Genomic DNA, 19,438 nt, shown 5'->3' with positions numbered 1-19,438 from the left:
AATTTGCCAATAGTACATAACAAGCCATTCAGTTCAAACTGCAATTTATAAGGTCAGAAATGGAGAAAGACAGATGTATTGGTAGAATTGTTTCATATAAAAGTGTTTATGCACATTAGTGAGAAAAATCTGAAACCAATCCTAACCAAAGTGTTACTTTCACCTTAACAAATAGATAGTAAACTAATGCAACATTACAATAGCCAAGTAGATCTCTACAAATTCTCTCAGAATTACCATGCTGAGCTTATATTTCTATGTGCTGCTAAGCTTTGAGCTCATACATTAGCATATTCAGTGTTCACTATGGTTTTTGAAGCTACAGTGGTGCTTAAAAATTTATAAACCCTTCTGAATTTTCAATATTTCTGCATAAGCATGACCTAAAATGTGGTCTATTTTCCACACAAGTGATAGAGGTCAATTAAAGAAATGAAAGAAGAATATTTGTTCATTAAATAAAATATGTGGGAAAACAAATTAGTTAGCATTACAATCAGAACATATCATCTGACCCACAATCCTAGTTTCCATCCCCACTGTAACATTCTGCTAATAAATTACAGTAGTCAGGTAATAGTCAGGTAACAAGGTTATTACTATATGTTGCCTGTCAGTAATAATACCTTTTAAAAACTGTAATGTAAAAAGATAAGACTAGTTTCTCTAGACTCTTGATATTGTGGCAAATATCAGTATTGTTAATATCTACAGGAAGAGAGCAGCAAATTAGAAGGTGTCTCTAGATATCATCAGTTTCTGCACTAGTGATTTATAGCATCACTTTGCCATCCCTGGTTTAAAATATGCTTTATGTTGCTGTGGAAATGGCTGGGTAACACAATAAATCATTGTGGACAGCTCAAAATGAGTGGGCAAACTGGAACTATTAAAAAGCTCTAATATGCAAATACAATACACAAAAAAAATACCTTTTAGCTATTTTTAAAGGATAGCTATTTTTTCACTTGAGAAAATCCAATACTCTATGTTAATCTTTTAGCAAACTGTTGATAAATTGCCCATGTTATGGGAAAAATGCTTTTTGAAGGTAATTCTTGAGCATCAGATGGTGTTTTGATAAAAATCTCTATCAGAGAAAATGATTAATTTTAGGCATGGGACAAATTTCTTTAAATATCTGATTTGTTAGATTTGCATATTGCCCATCTCACAGAGTCTTTATCCCGCAAATATCTCTTTCTAATTATTGGTGCCATCTGCTCATTTACAACTTTTAGGAAAAACACTATTACATTATTGTACCACCACAGCCTTTTAGCTTAAGCCTTACCACAAGGAGAGATTGTGGGAAGGAACCTCTCCACAATTTGCTTAACAATGTTTCTCAACCTAAAGTGCTTTTTCAAGAGGCAACTGGCCTTTCTTGTTTTTGTTTGAAGACTTTTAGCTGAAGAAGAAAGTCCAGTTGCCTCTTGCAACAGCACCTTTGGGACAACTATGACCTGGATGACCGAGACTCTCCATAGACAGAAGTTTCTCAACTTTAATCTTTTAAGCTCTATAAACTTCAATTCCCTCTCGCCGTCGACTGGGGACTTCTGGTAAGTTGATGTCCACAGGTCTTTAAAGTAGCCAAGGTTGAGTGAGAATCACTAGCGAAACAATTTTCAAATCCAACCAAGGATAGGCAAATAGGGAAGCTGGGAGTTCAGAGACACCCGTTTCCTCCACTTTTGCCCTAGTAAATCGCCATCTGTCCACTGCCTTTCCCTCATTGCTACAGATCTTACCCTGCTGATCTGTGCCATATTAAAAGAAGCTGTCTGAAGCCGGGCTTCTCACGCCACCACTGAACTCTAGTCTACTAAAGTTTTCCCATCCCCTTAGACAGCTCTAAATATTTTACAATAGAATAGAATTTTTTATTGGCCAAGTGTGATTGGACACACAACGAATTTGTTTTGGTGCATATGCTCTCTCTACATAATAGAAAAGATACCTTCATCAAGGTACATTTACAACATGTAATGATAGTCATAGGGTACAAATTTATCACTTAATGATACAACATTTAGTGGTAGTCATAGGCTACAATTAAGCAATCAGGAAACAATCAATATCAGTATAAATCGTAAGGGTACAAGCAACGAAGTTACAGTCACACAGTCATAAGTGGAAGGAGATGGGTACAATGAGAAGATTAATAGTAGTGCAGATTTAGTAAATAGTTCGACAGTGATGAGGGAATTATTTGTTTAGCAGAGTGATGGCATTCGGTTAAAAACTGTTCTTGTGTCTAGTTGTTCCGGTGTGCAGTGCTCTGTAGCGTCGTTTTGAGGGTAGGAGTTGAAACAGTTTATGTCCAGGATGTGAGGGGTCTGTAAATATTTTCACAACCCTCTTTTTTAGGATTCAAAGACAAGCTAACGTCGCCTCCTCTGAAGGCTGCATTCACTTTTTGAAGAGCGTTAACTTTACGGATTAATCTCCCAAATACATCCGGGGGGGGAGGAGGGGGAAGAGAATATTCCCCACGTGGAAACACCGTCCGACGCGCCTAATCTTAAAAGAGAGGAAGGCAGTTCCATCAACTCCGTCCCCTTGGAACGGCGGCGCATGCGCGGCTTTCCGAGTCGCCCCTCTCGTTTTCTTTAAGAGCGAAGCAGCTGCGCTGTTCCCTATTGGTTTTCCGTAGAACGGTAGGTAGCGGGGCTGGGCTGCTGGTGGCCGAAGCCGGGAGAGGTGGTGGGGCACAAATACTCTCGTTCAGGCTCTGGTTGGCCGCGCTGGCCAACCTTGGGAAGCGGAAAAGCCAAGACTACCCAGCAATTAGGAATGCGGGAGGAAAAGCCGGAGCTGATCGTCTTTGAAAAAGCTGAGAGAGAACGGCAGCAGCTGTTATCGCTTCCCCTTGGCTGCCGCATCTCTCCGCCGACCAGCTGCTTGGGGAGAAGAGAGCGGACGGAGGGAGCGACTGTCTTGGTCCTGGTCTTCGAGACCTCCCCGCCTCCTTAAGCGACTCCCCGTAGTCTTCCCAACTTGCCACCTGTTGTCGTTATTGTGTTCCGGGAGAATTTGTCGCCTATCACTTCGCTTCGCCCTCCTGACTGTCATCTTGCCCTGGTCTAAGGGTTAAGAGCTTAATTTATAGAGTGCTCCCCGATTCGGGGCTGCAAAATCCGGATGGCCATTAGATGGCTAGCAAAAAAGAAAATCCTGCCTCTTCTCTATCGCCTTAATAGCCTGCCGGATTTTTGCACCCTAAATCTTGGTAGGTCCCTGCAGCTTCTCCTGCTGCTTCCTGTTCTCCAGGTTCAGTTTTGACAGTTGCTTGAAGTCTAGAAAGAAACATTGATGCAAAAGACCACATCTCTTGAACTTCAGTTTAGTGAAAAATGATATTAAGAAAAGAGGAAGTGCAAAGCAAGGTTAGGCCTCTAATACTTTAATATAGTAAGGGAGCATAACGTTCTTTTTAGTATTCAGATATTTCATGCAGTGATCTTGAGTTTCTTTTTAGTCTGTCCAAATGAGTATAGGCATTATGAAAACTTTAGTAAGTTATCTATAAATACATGAATATATATTCTAAGACTGGAAATATTTCAGTCTCAATTATTTGCAAGTGAAAATGACTCGATTCTGCCATCAGCAGGAATTTTTGAAATTGTTTTTAAGAAATAATTTGAAATTTCAGAAAGGAGAAGTATTAAGCTATATCTCTTATGGAATTGTGATCACTAAATTATTTTGCTTTATGGATTCTGATTTCCTGATGGAGCAGTTGGAATCTTATGTTTCTATGACAGGGAAGAACTGCATTTTGTAATCACATCACCAATCAATTTGCCTATAATTTATTTTGGGTGAATAGCCTTGTTCTAGCCTGATTTTATATACTCTTTCAGAATTCACTGCATAAATGTCTGGAAAAACAGATGACTGAATAGGAGATAAATAAATTGTAATTGCAACTGTAAAATTGGGTTAAAGGAATGATAGTTTGTACCTCTTAGAAATATTTATTAATTTATTTTACTGGGCTTATAGACCAATCTAATTATAGTGTACATCTGCAATGGTATACATCCCAGCTGGTCTAAAAACAATATACACAAATAAAATATCTCTATATCTCTATCTTCAACAGCAAATAATAAAATCAAAAATGGGAGGGGAGGACATTACACTATCAGAAGAAATAAAATTCTAGTCCCAAAGCCTTCTAAAATGACCGTGCTTTAATGGTCCTGAAACTCAGTAGGGGAGATCCCATTTGCCTATCTGCAGGATGCTGTTTTACATGGTAGCAACAAGAAGGTTCACTTCTAAGATCCCTGGTGATAATGTTCTTTAAGTGAAGAGTCACAGAGAGAGCACACTCAGGCAAATCTGAAAGGGTTGACAGAAGCTATTGGGAATAAGTCCTCCAGATATTATGGTCCTGAGCCATAAAGGACTTTAAATGTGACAAACAGGACCTTCCATTGTAACAAAGAGCAAACAGGAAATCAGTATTCGGAGCAGTGTATTATATAAGAAGACCAAAGCATACCTTTCAAATCTCTGCATGCTGGACCAGATGTTCGTTCTGACTCTCTCCAAGGGTAGCCCTACATAGATTACGTATATTGTAGTAATCCAGTCAAATGATGTCAAAGTCATAAATAACTAGAAGTAAACAATTCTGTTCCCAGATGGGTCATAACTGGCATACAAAATGGACCTGCATAAAGGCTCCCCTGAACACAGCTGACCCTGCTTATCAAGCATGATTTTAAGTGAACAACTCTTTTTCTTGAAGTGGTCTTTTGTGGCTTTAAAGACAATTTAATACTTGTAGATGGCTGGAAATGAGCAAGTTTCTTCCATGCTTGAATGGCTATGAAAACTGACTACAAATAGACAAAAGCTATTATGTCAAAATTTTTAGTCCTTCACTTAAATAGATTAGGTAATTACATCACCTAGGTGTCAGAAAGTACACTGGATTAAAGATGTAGGGCAGGTTGTATAGCTAAAATATAGAGATCTGTCTCATGAGGGTTATATATCTTTGAAAATATTAAAAGTAAAATAAAAGGTTCTGTACCTGCACCGCCTTCCAGTCATAATTCTTATTAACCCCTATGTAGGAATATTATTAAAATGTTGCCATGCTAAAGGATGTTTATTTTAATCTAATTTTTTTTTTCAAAATACTTAATGAAAACTGGTACTTTTAAGTATTGCTTCAAGTTAAATACAGTAGTTTTTGCTCAAAGTAATCTTGCTTTCCCACCCTGAACTGTATAAGATTTGCCTCAAAATGAGATGGGCGGCAAATAAATTTAATAAAATAAATAATTTGTAAAAGTGTATTTTTCCTGCTATGCAATTTCTTTTTCAAGTAGGACAACATGATTCCATTCCTGACTTTTGATGATGGTCATTCACATATGGTTCACTTGTTAAGTAGAAGAAATGATACTGAGTATACTACTCGAAATGGGACCTACTGTTACAGTTCTGCACGAGGAACTACTGTACTTCAAGGAGTAACCTTTGGTGGGGTTCCTACTGTCCTGCTGCTTGATGTAATCTGCTTTTTGGTAAGCTTGATTTTTTTTTTTTTTGTAGCTAGCTGATATTTTTTCTTCCACATTGTTGGCTCATGGCAATTGAAGATTGAATAAATAGTTTATTTCATTTTGCTGAAATATATATATAAAAGAAGGGCTTCAGTATTCCATTCTTCCTGCTCCGCTAGAGAACTGTGCTGGAAAATAGGGCTTGCCATGCTGATAGCAATTCTACTCCATTCTCTTGAATCTGAAAAATTTTGTACTGTCTGCCATGCTAAAGGTAGCATTTGTTTGTTTGAGTGTTTTTCTAATGCAATTTAATACTATTCTTTATATTTTTATAATATAATAATATAATCTATGCGACTGTAATATTTTGTAAAAAGAGCATTCTTTTAACTAATACATCTTCATTACCAAATATTAGATTATTTTGTGTTGATGTTCTACTTGATTTTGAAGCTTTTATATTGCCTAAACTAAAAGCAAAAACGAAGTGGAGGAAACATATAATTCAACATGAATATTAAACCTTTAATTGATCCCTTTTTTATTTTCTAGATGTTGCTGTTGATATTTTCCATTATTAGGAGAAGATTTTGGGATTATGGTCGTATTGCATTAGTATCAGAAAGGTAAATATAAGAAGTTGGTGCTCTATATCCTAGTGTATTTAATCTCTACTGTAGAGCATACGGTATTTGGCAGGGTAAATGGCTGAACAGGAAGGGGAGTTACTTTGTTACTCTGTTAAAGAATTTGAGAAATTAATTAGAGATAAATAATTTTGAAAACTTACTCTGGTCCTTTCAGGTACTGTAATGTGTGTGCCTATTGCTTATTTTTGTCCTTTTCTGAACCTTAGCATCTTTTACTATAAAAATATTTTTACTTCAGGTATATTTATAATTAAATGCCTTTTAAAATAAATGTTTGAAGTTTTCAACAACTATTAGTGTAAAATTCTAAGATTGAAATATGTTGTTTTGTTTTCTACTGAATCCAGGTATTTTGAAGTTATTGAGTCCACTTCTGTTATTGAAGAACCTCATTCTGAAGAGGTCAGTTGCCTATTGGATTACGCATATGACATTTTGCTATTCATAAAATATTGCCATTTAGTATTTTTAGAAATATTTTAAAATATAATATTTTTTAGCTCCCATCTTATTTTAATACTTTACAGACTAGTTTGTGGAAATATGGAAATTTTCTTTAAACTTTAATATTTTACAGATAAAGAATCAGTGTTGTAAAGAAATGTCACTGTGCAGTTATGTTAATACTTTTAAACTACATAAATGTAGAACCCATTATTTTAAGAATGGCACCCTCAGACTGTTTTTTTTGTTCTTATTGTATCTCTTTGAGTGTCTGTTTATCTCCAGGGTAACTGGACAATTCTCAGAGTAACCTATTACTTTTCTGGAAGCAAATCTTCTAAACTGGAAGCAATATTACAGTAAATGTTCTGCAATGATCTGTCCCCAAAACAACTCTGTTTTGAGTAGACTACTGTGTCTGCCATAGCACAAATTGCTCCCAGCCTGCAGGATTCACTTCTGAAAAATTGCCAGTATTTCTCTCCTTGAAATGGTCAGATCATTGGTATCGAAAGGAGATTTAATGTTGTCCATGAAAGGAATTGCACATTCTGGAAGTGGAGGGATCCACTTACTTTAAATCATAAAATGGTTGAAATACCATTTAAAATTAATACCATTTTATGATTTTCCTCTAAAATAATATAAACAATATAAGTATATTTATCCAAGAATGATTATGACTCACTCTTATTATAATGATTGCATTTGCAATTGATTTCCCCCACCCCCCCAAGATCCAAGACAGATTATTGGACAGATAAGAATGATCCAAAAATATCCCTTTGCTTATTCCTAAATGGTCACAAAAGACAATTTACAGGGATCTTTGCTTCCACCGATTCATGAAGTTCATTTTTTTAAACTTTCTGATACCAGTTTTGGTCAATTCAATTCCCTTGTTTGAGAAGTGCAGAATTTAAGTTGCCTTGAGTAGGGATGTCAAACTCGCGTTGTCACATGATGTATGGTGATTTCCCCCCCCCCTTTGCTAAAACAGGGATGGGAGTGATCAGCATGTGATGCATTCAGCCTATGGGCCATGAGTTTGACACCCCTGGCCTAGATTGTAGCTGGAAAGAGCAAGTGAGAGTCATATTTTGCAACAAATTACTGCTAATAATTATTTTTATTTTATTTGTAAAATTTATTGGCCACCCAAAACTGAGCCCTAACTAAAAGATGGGGAGGGAAGGGATAGGATGAGAAGGAAGTGAAGTAGGATCTATTATTAATATATCAATCACTCCCAATGTGAAACCCCTCCATTGGAGCCTCAAGTCAACTGGCAGAGCCAGATCTTTTTGTGGAAGGTCAGAAGGGTTGGAGCTGACCTCATTCTGGGAACCAAGATGTTCCAAAGGGCAGTAGCAATAGCAGAGAAGGCTTTTCTGGACCTCACCAGAATACCCTGGCTGATGGAGTATGCAGTATGCCTCCTCTGCTGGCGTGGAGGGGAAAGGCAGGCAATCCAAGTGGGATGAGGCTATCCCTCAAGTAGCTTGGACGGATGCCATGAAGGATTTTAAAGGTGATTACCATAACCTTGAATTACATCAGAAACAAACCTGTAGCCAATGCAATTCACACACTGCAGCAGCTGTATCTTCTGAATGCTCTTCAAGAATAGTTCCATGTAGAGTGCTTGCGATAGTCCAATTGTGAGATGAGTAGGGCTTGAATGACTGAGCACAGGGACTTGGTGCAGCAAAGCTGTCCTAGCTGTGATTGCCACCTCACAAGCCCAGGAGAAACCACAAGTTTCAAACCGGATCCATCTGAGATAGTGCCACCCCATCCAGAACTAAAGTCTCAGATCTTGGGGCTCTGTACGCTCAGAGCCACTTGGTCTTACAAGGGTTCAGCGCAGGGGTGAAATCTACTTACCTTCCTTACTGGTTCGGAAGTGCATGCGCATCACATGCATGCACAGAGGGTACAAAATACATTATTTCCTGGTTAAAACCAGGAAGTAATGACAACCGGGCGGGTGGGTGGAGCCTCACACTGCAATTGCTACCAGTTCTCTGAACCACCCACCATGATCACTACTGGATGAGGCAATCCGGTCCGAACTGGGAGCATTTCACTCCTTGTTCAGCAGAAGCCTGTTGTTCTTCCATCCAGGCCTGCACAGCCTCCAGGCACTGTGAGAGGGTAGCAACAACATCACTTGGGTCACCAGTGATATAAATAGAGCTGGATATTGTCAGCATGCTGCAGATACCTCACCCATAGTGATGGATGTTCTCACCCAGAGGCTTTGTGTTATATCTAAGACTGATTGATTTTCAGAATAACAATTCTGTAAATATTTATTTCTAGGGATTTTGTTCTTGGATGATTTCTGCCTTTCGCATGCAGTAAGTATGCACTAAAGTTGTGATCTGAATATTTTGTTTAATATTAAGAAAATAGAAAATTATTTGCATTTTTCTCAATTTCATTGTCCTGTCTGCTAACTATTTTATGCATTAGTGTTGTACATTCAGTAAAAAAGAACTATTGCCCTTCATATTATCAACTCATAGTCTTGATGTTAATTTTAAATTACCGTATTTTAGACTTAGGTGTTCCCTTAAAATATGAATCTATGATTCCTCTCAGGTTAGAGCATTATAATAATTTTTCAAGGAATAAATAATTAAAGATCTAGTAATATACATACACTAAATTACTTGATTAGTATAAAACCTATGTGCAACTTTGGATTTTGTAACAAGAAGTGCTGTTTTATTGTTAAGTACCGTATATACTCGAATATAAGCCGATCTGAGTATAAGCCGAGGTCCCCAATTTTACCCCAAAAAACTGGGGTAAACTGGGGACTCGAGTATAAGCCGAGGGAGGGAAATGAGGCAGCTACCGGTCAGGGAAAGCCTCCCTCCCTCAGCCGAGAAGGCTGGCGGCTCCCCCGCCCCGCCCTCTCACTGCACCGGCAGGGCTTCCCCGCGCTAATGCAAAAGCCCGCCAAGTTTGCACCATCCGGTATAATGTGAAAAAAAGAAAAAAAAAAACTCGAGTATAAGCCGTATATACTCGAGTATAAGCCGAGGGGACGTTTTTCAGCACAAAAAAACGTGCTGAAAAACTCGGCTTATACTCGAGTATATACGGTACTTTGGTTAATGTTGTTCTACAGAAATGCAATAATTGTTCTGAATCAGCTGCAAATTAAATTGAAAATTCTATGATCAGTATTGCTGCATTTTTCATTAAGGAAAAACAACTATTAAAATGCTATATTCTAAAATTTGAGTGACATTTCTGTTTTTATAGCATTCAGTCAGTTCTCTGAATTTACAGGATTAAGCCTAATTGTTCTATTAAGTAGTTCAGTTTTAAATTGGAATTTTATTTTACTTTTGTAGGTATAAGGCTACTTTAACCTAGAACAGTATTTTCAGAAGACTTTCATTTACTATGGAGTAATGATTGACAAGCTTAATTAAAAAAAAAAGTTGACTTTGTATATAATATACAAATGGATGAAGACTATTGCTTGACATAGTGTAAGCCGCCCTGAGTCTTAGGAGAAGGGTGGGATATAAATGCAAATTAAAAAAAAAAAGCAGGAGCAGAATAGGCTCCAATTTTTTATACAGTTTTATGCACTTTTACTTGCATTTTAATTATTAATGTTTATGTTATGTAGTAGCATTACTTTTAGTATCTAAAATAATTTATATTTACAGTGACAACCCTGCAGTTTTAAATAAGGTTTATTTTTGATCACTCAGAAATAAAAACCAAAATGTTTAAAACTCATGGTACATAGGAAAAAGTCTAGTAAAATAAAGTAGTATTTAGAGAATAATAGATTGAGGATCTATTGGATGCAGGATCTATTGGATTCATGGGACAAACCATTCCATAAAACGAATACAGCTGTTGAGAATACTTTGTCAAACATGCTTCTAAGTAGCTGTAATACAGAAGGCATGTAAATTAGAAGATTTTTAAAATAAGGGTGTATAACTTCAGAAGCAATAATTTGAACAGTACCTACTGATCATTTTTATGTTTCCATTATTTTTATAGTATCTTATTAGATATCACAAGCACTTTTGATTTGTTCCTATGTAGTAATTTCCTTATGGTTAAGCAACTTGGTGATTGACTTCTCTTTATTTGTGGTGCAGTGATGACGAGATTTATGATCAATGTGGGCATGATGCCATTACTTATCTCTCCTTTCAACGCCATCTCATCTGTCTCTTGATCGTGGTCACCATGTTGTCTTTGTGTATTATACTGCCTGCAAACCTATCGGGTGACTTGCTTGGTAAGAAACTTTAATGATTTGAATTGCATATGCGCAAAACAGAGCAATCTGATTTAACTGTAGCACTTGAAGTGTTCTGTATTACCTGAATTGCCTTGAAGATTAGCGCTATGATTCATATGAGAATACTGAAATAGCTAATGAAACTTACCATATTTTTCACTCCATAAGATGCACTTTTCCCCCACAAAAAAGTGGTTGGAAATGTCTGCGTCTTTGGTGAACAGTAGCCAGGCCGCGACGGGGTCCTTTTACAGTGCTGAACCCCGCCTCTTATGTCTTTGTCATTGCCCGCCTCTTATGTCTCTTTTCCGCAGTTCAGGAGTCAATAGGCAGAGCTGATACATGAGAGGACACCTATCTGTAGTCCTCTCAGGCTCTGCCTGAAAGTTTTTCATCTTGTTTTCTTCCTCTAAACCTAGGTGTGTGTTATGGAACGAAAAATACGTCTTTTATAATCAAAATGCCCTATTCTGTAATTTAATTTGCTAGCTTTGATTTCCTGAAATGATATACAGTTATTTAAGTACAAAGCGTACTTATAGTATATTCTTTATTGAATGATACATTTGTTTTGGTGATGGCATGTTACTTTTCTTCCAAGTTGTGCTTAGTGGCAAGTGGATATGTACATTGACATTCAGTAACTGATATGTTCTCCTGTATTTCAGAAGTTAGTTGCTTGAAATGCTCAGTTCACCATCATTTGGAAGAACAAAACCTAGGCTGTAGGCTAACTATTGATAATTGAAAATAAGTGAATTCTGTCAATTTGTTCATTCCAAATACAGAAACTGTAGCAGACTTTTTATTTTAGGACAATACTAAAATGGAAAAACTTTGAATTTCGAACAGTCTATGTTTAGCTATATAGACAGTATATAATATATATACAGGTCTGGAATTAAGGGATTACTGGTATATTTTCCTGAAAAATATTATTCTTGCCATTTCTTAATAGTTCAGGAAACTAAAACTGAAAGTTAAAATATATGTTTCTCTTTTTCTGCAATGCATAAGGATTGCCAAAGTTGTAAAAAATCAGTAAGTATAACAGATAGTTTGTTATGAACAATATGTTTTAGATTGGGTTTTGTGAAATTATTTTTTTCTCAGTATTTCTGCATAAAGTTGCTTAGATAGCATCATAGGAATTGACATATTTGCAGAACGTTATATTGTAATATGTCTAGGTGGATTATCGATGTAATTCTTAATGGACAGAGAAAAAAAGATTGTCTTTTTATCCAGTTACAGCTTCTCAAGGAAAGCTATAAAACTTTAGAGACGTTGTGTTCCGTCTATTCCTGATACTTTGGGAACAGTGGCAGAATAAAGAGAGAAAAAACTTTTCTCTCTCACAACATTGTTTCCAAGTTTCAAAAAATATTATATAGTTGTTACAAAATTATTCGGTTTCAGAATAATTTTCACAATTTTTCAATTGCCATAGAATTTTGCCAGAGTAAGAGGCACAACACTGAGAAAGAGATCCATATTTATTGCAATAACAGTTAGATACCTGCTTTACAAGAAAGGTGAACCCTGAACAATGAGAAAGCAAAGTTTTTTTACTGAAGTTGGGGGCCACAAAGCAGGAAATCCTCAGGTTTCTGGCCAGTTTGGAGAAGCTGGACAGGTCTTTGTCTCTATAATTGGAGTAAGTTCTCTTGGTAGACAAAGTGGACCTTTCAGATGGACAGCAGAGATGAGGAAGTTCATTGTAAGGAAATGGAATGTTGAGGTCATCAGCTAATAAGAAGATGGAAGACTGGGATTTCTCTAGGTTGCAACTTCTTATTTGTTATTGGGCCATGCTGTGAGCTGGTAGAGAGGCTTCTACTCTTTGATCTAGATGGGAGCTTTTTCTGGGATAGAGAGGGTCAATTTGAGTCTGATAGGATTAGGCAAAAAGACACACTGGGTTTGACCTTGGCCATATCCAAAAGAAGAGGGGAGATGGGATGAGAAGGAGGATAGTCGCCATTTAATGTGCTGGTTTTATCTTTTCTATTATATAGATATGATTCTTTCCAGTGCATATAGGGAAGAGCCAGCTGGTATAAATTCAGTTACTTGTACACTTTCCAAGGAAAGAACAAATGTAGGGCTAATTACATCTATAAATCTAAAGGGAAAAAATGGGTGGCAAGAAACGCCCTTCTGTTTAATTCTGTGTTCTCTTCAACATGAGCTTCCATGATAGTGCTGCTGTTAGAAGAATCCTGAACCTTTAAAGTGCACATATTAATTGCTAGAAGGACAATTTATATGGAGATGATCCACTGTATTAGAATTTAATTCCATTTTGTTTTCTAGATTTTTACTGATTGTAGAACATTGGCTTGGTTGCTGTATTTGTCACTAGCACTTTTCTAATGTATATATCAATACTTATAGTTAGTTAGTTTCCTTTCCCATTAGGAAGCACTTTTTTTGTCTCGAGTCAGCAAAAACTATACTGGCATGACATTTCCTGTCTGCATTGTTGCCTCTATTCTGCCTAGATTGTCTGTGTATAAAGTTACTGAATTCACCTGACGTCTCTCCAAAATAATGGGCGTCAAAGTCTAGCATGTTTTCAATAACTTATGACTGCCCTTTCACAGGATAGACATAAGGAGAAAAAGCTATTTTAATGCTGATTTTGCTAAGGATGACTTGACTCTGTCTTGATCTTGGGCTGAAGATGAGATGAAAGTTAATGTAACAGTCATGTATCAGAAAAAAATAGGTAGAAATGGATAACCAAAAAATAAAAAATAAACATGCAGAAAAGCTAGTATTGCTGAAGGAAAATCAGCATGGATTCTGCAAAGGTTATCCTGCTTTATCAATTTTTTTTTTTTTACAATGTCAACAGACACCTGAATGGAAGTCACCCTGTCAACACAGTATACTGTATTTGAATTTTCTAAACGCTATTAACAACATTTCATCAGAAGTTTGACTAACCTGGTGATCATAGGCTAATAGGGCCTGTCTTTATGAATTAGTTACTGATTAGGGACTAGTAAAATACACAGTTTTATCACTGTAGGATAGAAAGAAGTAAAGTACTTCAATTATTTGTGCAAGGACCTGTGCTTAATTCTGATCATAAATAAACAAAGTAAACAATGAGCTGTCCGAGTGAGTGGATGATACCAAGCTACTCAGAGTATTTTAGACCAAAACTGATTTTGAAGATCTTGTGAAATATCACTTTAATTGGAGTGGATGAGCAGCCAAATGGCAAATTTGGCAAGTTCCATTTCATTAAGTGTAAAATTGAGGCATAATGCAACAAAAATCCCTAAACTTTGTACATACACTGATGGGGCAGAGCTTCATGGAACGACAGTTAGTCCTCGATTTACGACCACAATTGAGCCCAAATTTCTGTTGCTAAGTAAGACAGAAATGAATTTTGCCCCATTTTATGACCTTTCTTGCCACAGTTGTTAAGTGAATTACTGCAGTTGTTAAATTAGTAACATGATTATTAAGTAAATTTGACCTCCCCATTGACTTTGCTTATCAAAAGGTCACAAAATGCGATCACATGACCCTGGGACACTGCAACTGTCATAAATACGAACCAGTTGTCAAGTAAATTTTGATCATGTGATCATTGGAATGCTGCAATGGTCATAAGTGTGAAAAATGTTCATAAGTCACTTTTCAGTGCTATTGTAACTTTGAATAGTCAGTAAATGAATGGTTGTAAGTTGAGGACGACCTGTAATCAGTAAGAAAATCTGGTAGTCACAGTGAGTAGTTCAGTGACGGTATTGACAAGGGATAGGGTTAATTATGAAAGGCAGATTCCATCCTAAGGAATCATTATAGAAAGAATTGAAGATAGAACTGCTAACATTATAATCCCGTTACAGAAATGTAGTGAGCCATTGTGTCTGGAACATGATCTATAGTTCTCATCACTTTGTTTAAACAATACTATAATAGAGCTGGAACAAAATGTAGAAAAGGCCAACCAGTATGCCTGAGAGTTTGAATACCTTTCTTATGAGTAAAGGCTAGAATATCTGAATACACTTCGTAAAAAAGGAGACAGGTGAGCATTTTTGAGCTGCATAAAATTGAGATTCATTTTTTTTTATTATTATTATTATTATTATTTATTCGATTTTTATACCTCCCTTCTCCCGAAGGACTCAGGGCGGTGTACAGCCAAAAGTAAAAACAGGCAATACAATATACAATTAAAATACAAATTAAAAAACTTATTTTATAATTGGCCTAAAAAACTTTAAAACATATAAAACTAAAACCCCTTAAAATTAATAATAGAAAATTTAAAATCAATAAAATTTAAAATCAATAAAATTTAAGCCAGCCCCGCGCGAATGAAAAGATGTGTCTTCAGTTTGCGGCGGAAGGTCCGAAGGTCAGGTATTTGGCGTAAACCCGGGGGAAGCTCGTTCCAGAGTGTGGGAGCCCCCACAGAGAAGGACCTTCCCCTGGGGGCCGCCAGCCGACATTGCTTGGCGGACGGCACCCTGAGAAGTCCCTCTCTGTGAGAGCGTACGGGTCGGTGGGAGGCATGCGGTAACAGTAGGCGGTCCCGTAAGTACCCAGGCTCTTTTTCTTTAAAAACACTAGGACTAGGAATCATCTGATGAAGTTAATTGGAAATAGATTTAAAACAAGTTCATAGAAGACAGGTCTATCATGGGCTATTAGTCTCTATTGGAGGCAAGGGGACAAGGGCAAATAAGGGCCTGTATCCATTTTCTCCTTTTAGATGGATCTTGTTAGCTACTGTACTAGACTAAGATTACTCTTGATTTGATTCAGTGGAGCTATTTTATGTTATGTTCATCTTAAAAAACAGCAGTAATAGGATAACCAAGCTGCTGTGTTTGTATAATACTAAATTGCTTACAAATAAATGAATAAAACATACTTAAAATATTATTTTCTACCTCTTAGATAAAGATCCATATAGCTTTGGAAGAACTACTATAGCAAACTTACGAATAGGGTAAGTAATCATGAGATGTTTGCATCCTATATATGCAGAATACTTTCCTTGAACATTCTTTACTTTTCAGTTTGGACAATATTTTTTAATCATGTAGTAGCAGAGAATAAGATGTGCTAGACATGCACTGAAAACAAAAATGTAATAACTACCCAGTTACCAATGAATTATCTTTGAATCCTAGAATGTAACTTGTCATGAAACTTGGGAAATGTAATTCCCAGAGCCTAAGTGTAAAATGGAGACATATTTTCATTTCCTCCCAATAGCTATTTCTATAGGCTACGTGTATATAAAGAGTGTAGTGGGCTACCAGTGGGGGAATACTATGTGAATCTGAGCTGTAGCACTTTTGGAGTAAACTAAGGAATCATATGTATACAAGTAGTCCTTGACTTATAACCATTTATTTGGTTATTGTTCAAACATGCTGTAAAAAATGGACTTACAACTCATGCCTAAAAATTATAGCCGTTAAAGCACCCACACAATCACATGGTCAAAATTTGGGTGCTTGACAGCCTGCCTACACTTAGGACCATAAGGGCACTGCAACTCAACCCCCCATCTGGCCCACCAACCAGACCCCCCAGTATGGCATAAAGCTGTCTTCTCCAAAGGCCTTGACTTCAGCCATAGCTCTTCCACCAAGAGTGCAGCTGTGCTGTGCAGGGCAGGAAAAATGACATAAATGGTGGGGGCATAGATGGATGAGAGGAGTTGCAGTGCTCTTGCACTCGTGAACTGAATGGGCAATTGAGGCTTCCCAAGTTGTAACAACTTTGCACTATGCTGATGGGCTAGGTGGCTTGCTGAATGGTAGTGATCCAGGCTGTAACCCTAGAGTCATAAGTGCAGGTGGGCTGCCATGTGCCTGAATTTCGATCATGAAGACAGTGCAACAGCCATAATTTAGGCACAGGTTGTGAGTCTGTTTTTTTCAACAGTGACATAATTTCAGTCAAGGACTACCTTTAGGGGCACTTGCTGAATGTGTCTCAGAGGTGAACAAACAAATCTGAAAAAGTCAGGGAGAGGCATCCTGTAAGTAGAAAGTGGGGCAAATAAGTGAGGCTATGATAAATGTAATCAATGCAAATACTTTGCTCCAATTATTTCATTTCTAATTTTCTGTAACATTCTACTTTACAGGAATAATCTTCTCTGGTTACATACAATTTTTGCTGTGATTTACTTGATTTTGACAGCTGTCTTTATGAAACATCATGTGGGTTCCATTAGATACAAAAAAGAAAGCATAGTAAGTTTTTATGAATTAAAAAAAATACTTAACACTTGAACAATTAAATTCCAGGAAGAGACTGGATTGTGCAAATGGCTTCTTGCCAGATTGTACTTATCGCTAAGGGTGTGATCGGAGGAGGGGGTCTCCAAGATGGGATAAACTTAATTGCATATTCCATGATTCAGCTTTGTAGAGTCTCTCAGCGGTGTTAATAGAAGGTCTATTCAAATGGAGAATAATGTTCTTTGCTCTTACTTTGATTTTTCCCTGTTAACAAGTCACCTAGATTTTCTCTGATACAACAACTGTTTCATAAAAATGTTGCTTTTAAAACAAAATGTAATTGAAAGTTTGCAAAACTGTATGTTTGGAGGACAAAGAGGTCACAATTCCCATCACCATCCCCTTTTTATTTAATCTGTACTTCTGATGGGGGAGACTAATTTTAAAGTTATGGCATAAACTTGTTGCCAATTAAAAAAGCATAAAAATAACCACAATAAAAATGAGTTTAGATAGAGGACAGTTTGTTGGATTTTATTTGCATATATATTAGCATGGAGTTTTAATGTTTTTGTATTCAATTATGTAAAGAAAAGTGAAAACAAGAGGTTCAAGCTGATTACAAAATCTAAATTTTCAAATATTCCAAATTATTCACTGTGATTGCAAATTTATACACGACAGACAAACAGGAAATATTTGTATTTTTTTTGTTTAACATGAACTTTAAAGCTCAGAAATAACTATGTAAAGGCTTAGTCGCTTGCTTTCAAGCTTTAAATTGTCAAAAAGAAATGAATTGAGTTTTTGTTTTGTTTTTGCTACTGAATACCAGTAATTATCAGTAATGTTATCTCTGTGTGTGTTCTCCAGGAACTGTAAAAGCGGATTCAGAGCTGTGGGGGGCTGAAGTACTTCTGAAAAAAACACATATATATTTTTTTGCGTTCATAGTAGCTTATGTGTCCCTCCAAAGAACTTGGGGTAAGATCAGATTCAGATCTGGTCTGCTTAGGAGGAATACTAGTTTTACTTACTTATCTCTAGGATCCACATTAGCCTACATAGATATAACATGCAATGAAATTTAATAAATATTCCTGGTAACAATTTAAAAACTGACGCTAAATTTAATGTGATTTATAAATGTGTATAGGTTAAAGAGAACTGAATTAAAGTCAGTCATAGAATTATACAAAGAAAGGGTTAGGAGGGAGTTTGGAGATGATCTAGCATTTCAGTTTCCTTTCAATCTTTCTGGTCAATTCACTGAGAAACTGTTATTTTTTTATATGTAGGTAAAGCGCACATTGTTCATAACTGGCCTTCCCCAAAATGCCAGTGAAATAGCCATTGAGAATCACTTCAAGTAAGTTTTTTTTTTAAAGAAAAGCCTAAATTTCTTTTTTTATAAAAAAAATTGCAAATATACATTTTCTTTGTTGCAATAGTTCAGTCAGGTATATTGAGAAATAAGTATTGTAATTCTTCTGTTTTCCTTGATGATATGTAGTCCTTCTCCGTGGGCAACAGGCAGGTGCAATCCATGGGAAGGACCAGCTTCCGTATCCCAAAATGGACCTCTGTGACATTGGCTCAGAAAATTGGTGCATAGCTCTGTGCAGCTGTGTGGTTATTTTAAAAGTAATGCCTGTTTTTAGTCAGAAACAGAGTTGTACACATGGAAATAGGGAGGTAATTATCTTTTTTAAAAAAAACCTCTCCTGAAATTGCTTATCTGACTAAAAACTTTTAGTAGACTATATCATCGTATTCTGATCAGAACCATGTGCCCTAAAATTCTCATAACTTATTTTCTATATTTCATATAGACAGAGGGTCCAGGGTGAAGTGGATTAATCTGGCTAAATGGAAACCATTTGATTTGCTGATATATTAATTCTCAAAGGCATTTGGTGAGATGTTCACTATGCCACAATTAATACTAAGGTTATAGTTCTCATTCCCATACCACATCATCTTCAATATCAACAAAACATAAAATCCTACATTACTTGCCAAGAACAAGCCCATTCAACTCTTGGCAGTAAAATAATATCTCATTGACTATATCACGTCTTGATTCCACTGTCCTGCTGGAGCACATCCAGAAAACAGGCCCAATGTAATCTCTGTTATATGGGATACCTAGACACAAAGAAGACTTGAAAATTTTGGAACAAATTTTACTGAATAGAATTTCTTCCATTATTATCAGCATTTGGTATTCTTGTTACAAATAGAATTAGTAATTTATTTATTTATTTATTTATTTTTCATATTTAT

The 19,438-nt window shown here is 36.5% G+C and overlaps 1 protein-coding gene across 6 annotated transcripts in view; it reads left to right on the top strand.

Moving 5' to 3' along the window:
* The first annotated feature begins 2,535 nt into the window (after positions 1–2,535).
* Positions 2,536–19,438, top strand: part of TMEM63A (transmembrane protein 63A) — a 46,649-nt gene continuing 29,746 nt past the window's right edge. For 2 of the 6 annotated variants that reach the window (XM_058165524.1, XM_058165529.1), the window contains exons 1-9: positions 2,673–3,392; positions 5,358–5,555; positions 6,090–6,163; positions 6,535–6,589; positions 8,957–8,994; positions 10,774–10,916; positions 15,852–15,903; positions 17,056–17,164; positions 18,451–18,521. In XM_058165524.1, coding sequence (XP_058021507.1) covers positions 3,360–3,392; positions 5,358–5,555; positions 6,090–6,163; positions 6,535–6,589; positions 8,957–8,994; positions 10,774–10,916; positions 15,852–15,903; positions 17,056–17,164; positions 18,451–18,521 — 773 coding nt within the window. In that variant the 5' untranslated portion in view covers positions 2,673–3,359. The other 4 variants (XM_058165526.1, XM_058165525.1, XM_058165528.1 and 1 more) reach the window with 4 other exon arrangements.

The sequence above is a fragment of the Ahaetulla prasina genome, chromosome 1 (assembly GCF_028640845.1).
Source record: "Ahaetulla prasina isolate Xishuangbanna chromosome 1, ASM2864084v1, whole genome shotgun sequence".
Lineage (NCBI taxonomy): Eukaryota > Metazoa > Chordata > Lepidosauria > Squamata > Colubridae > Ahaetulla > Ahaetulla prasina.
This window is presented reverse-complemented; position numbering and strand designations above follow the sequence as displayed.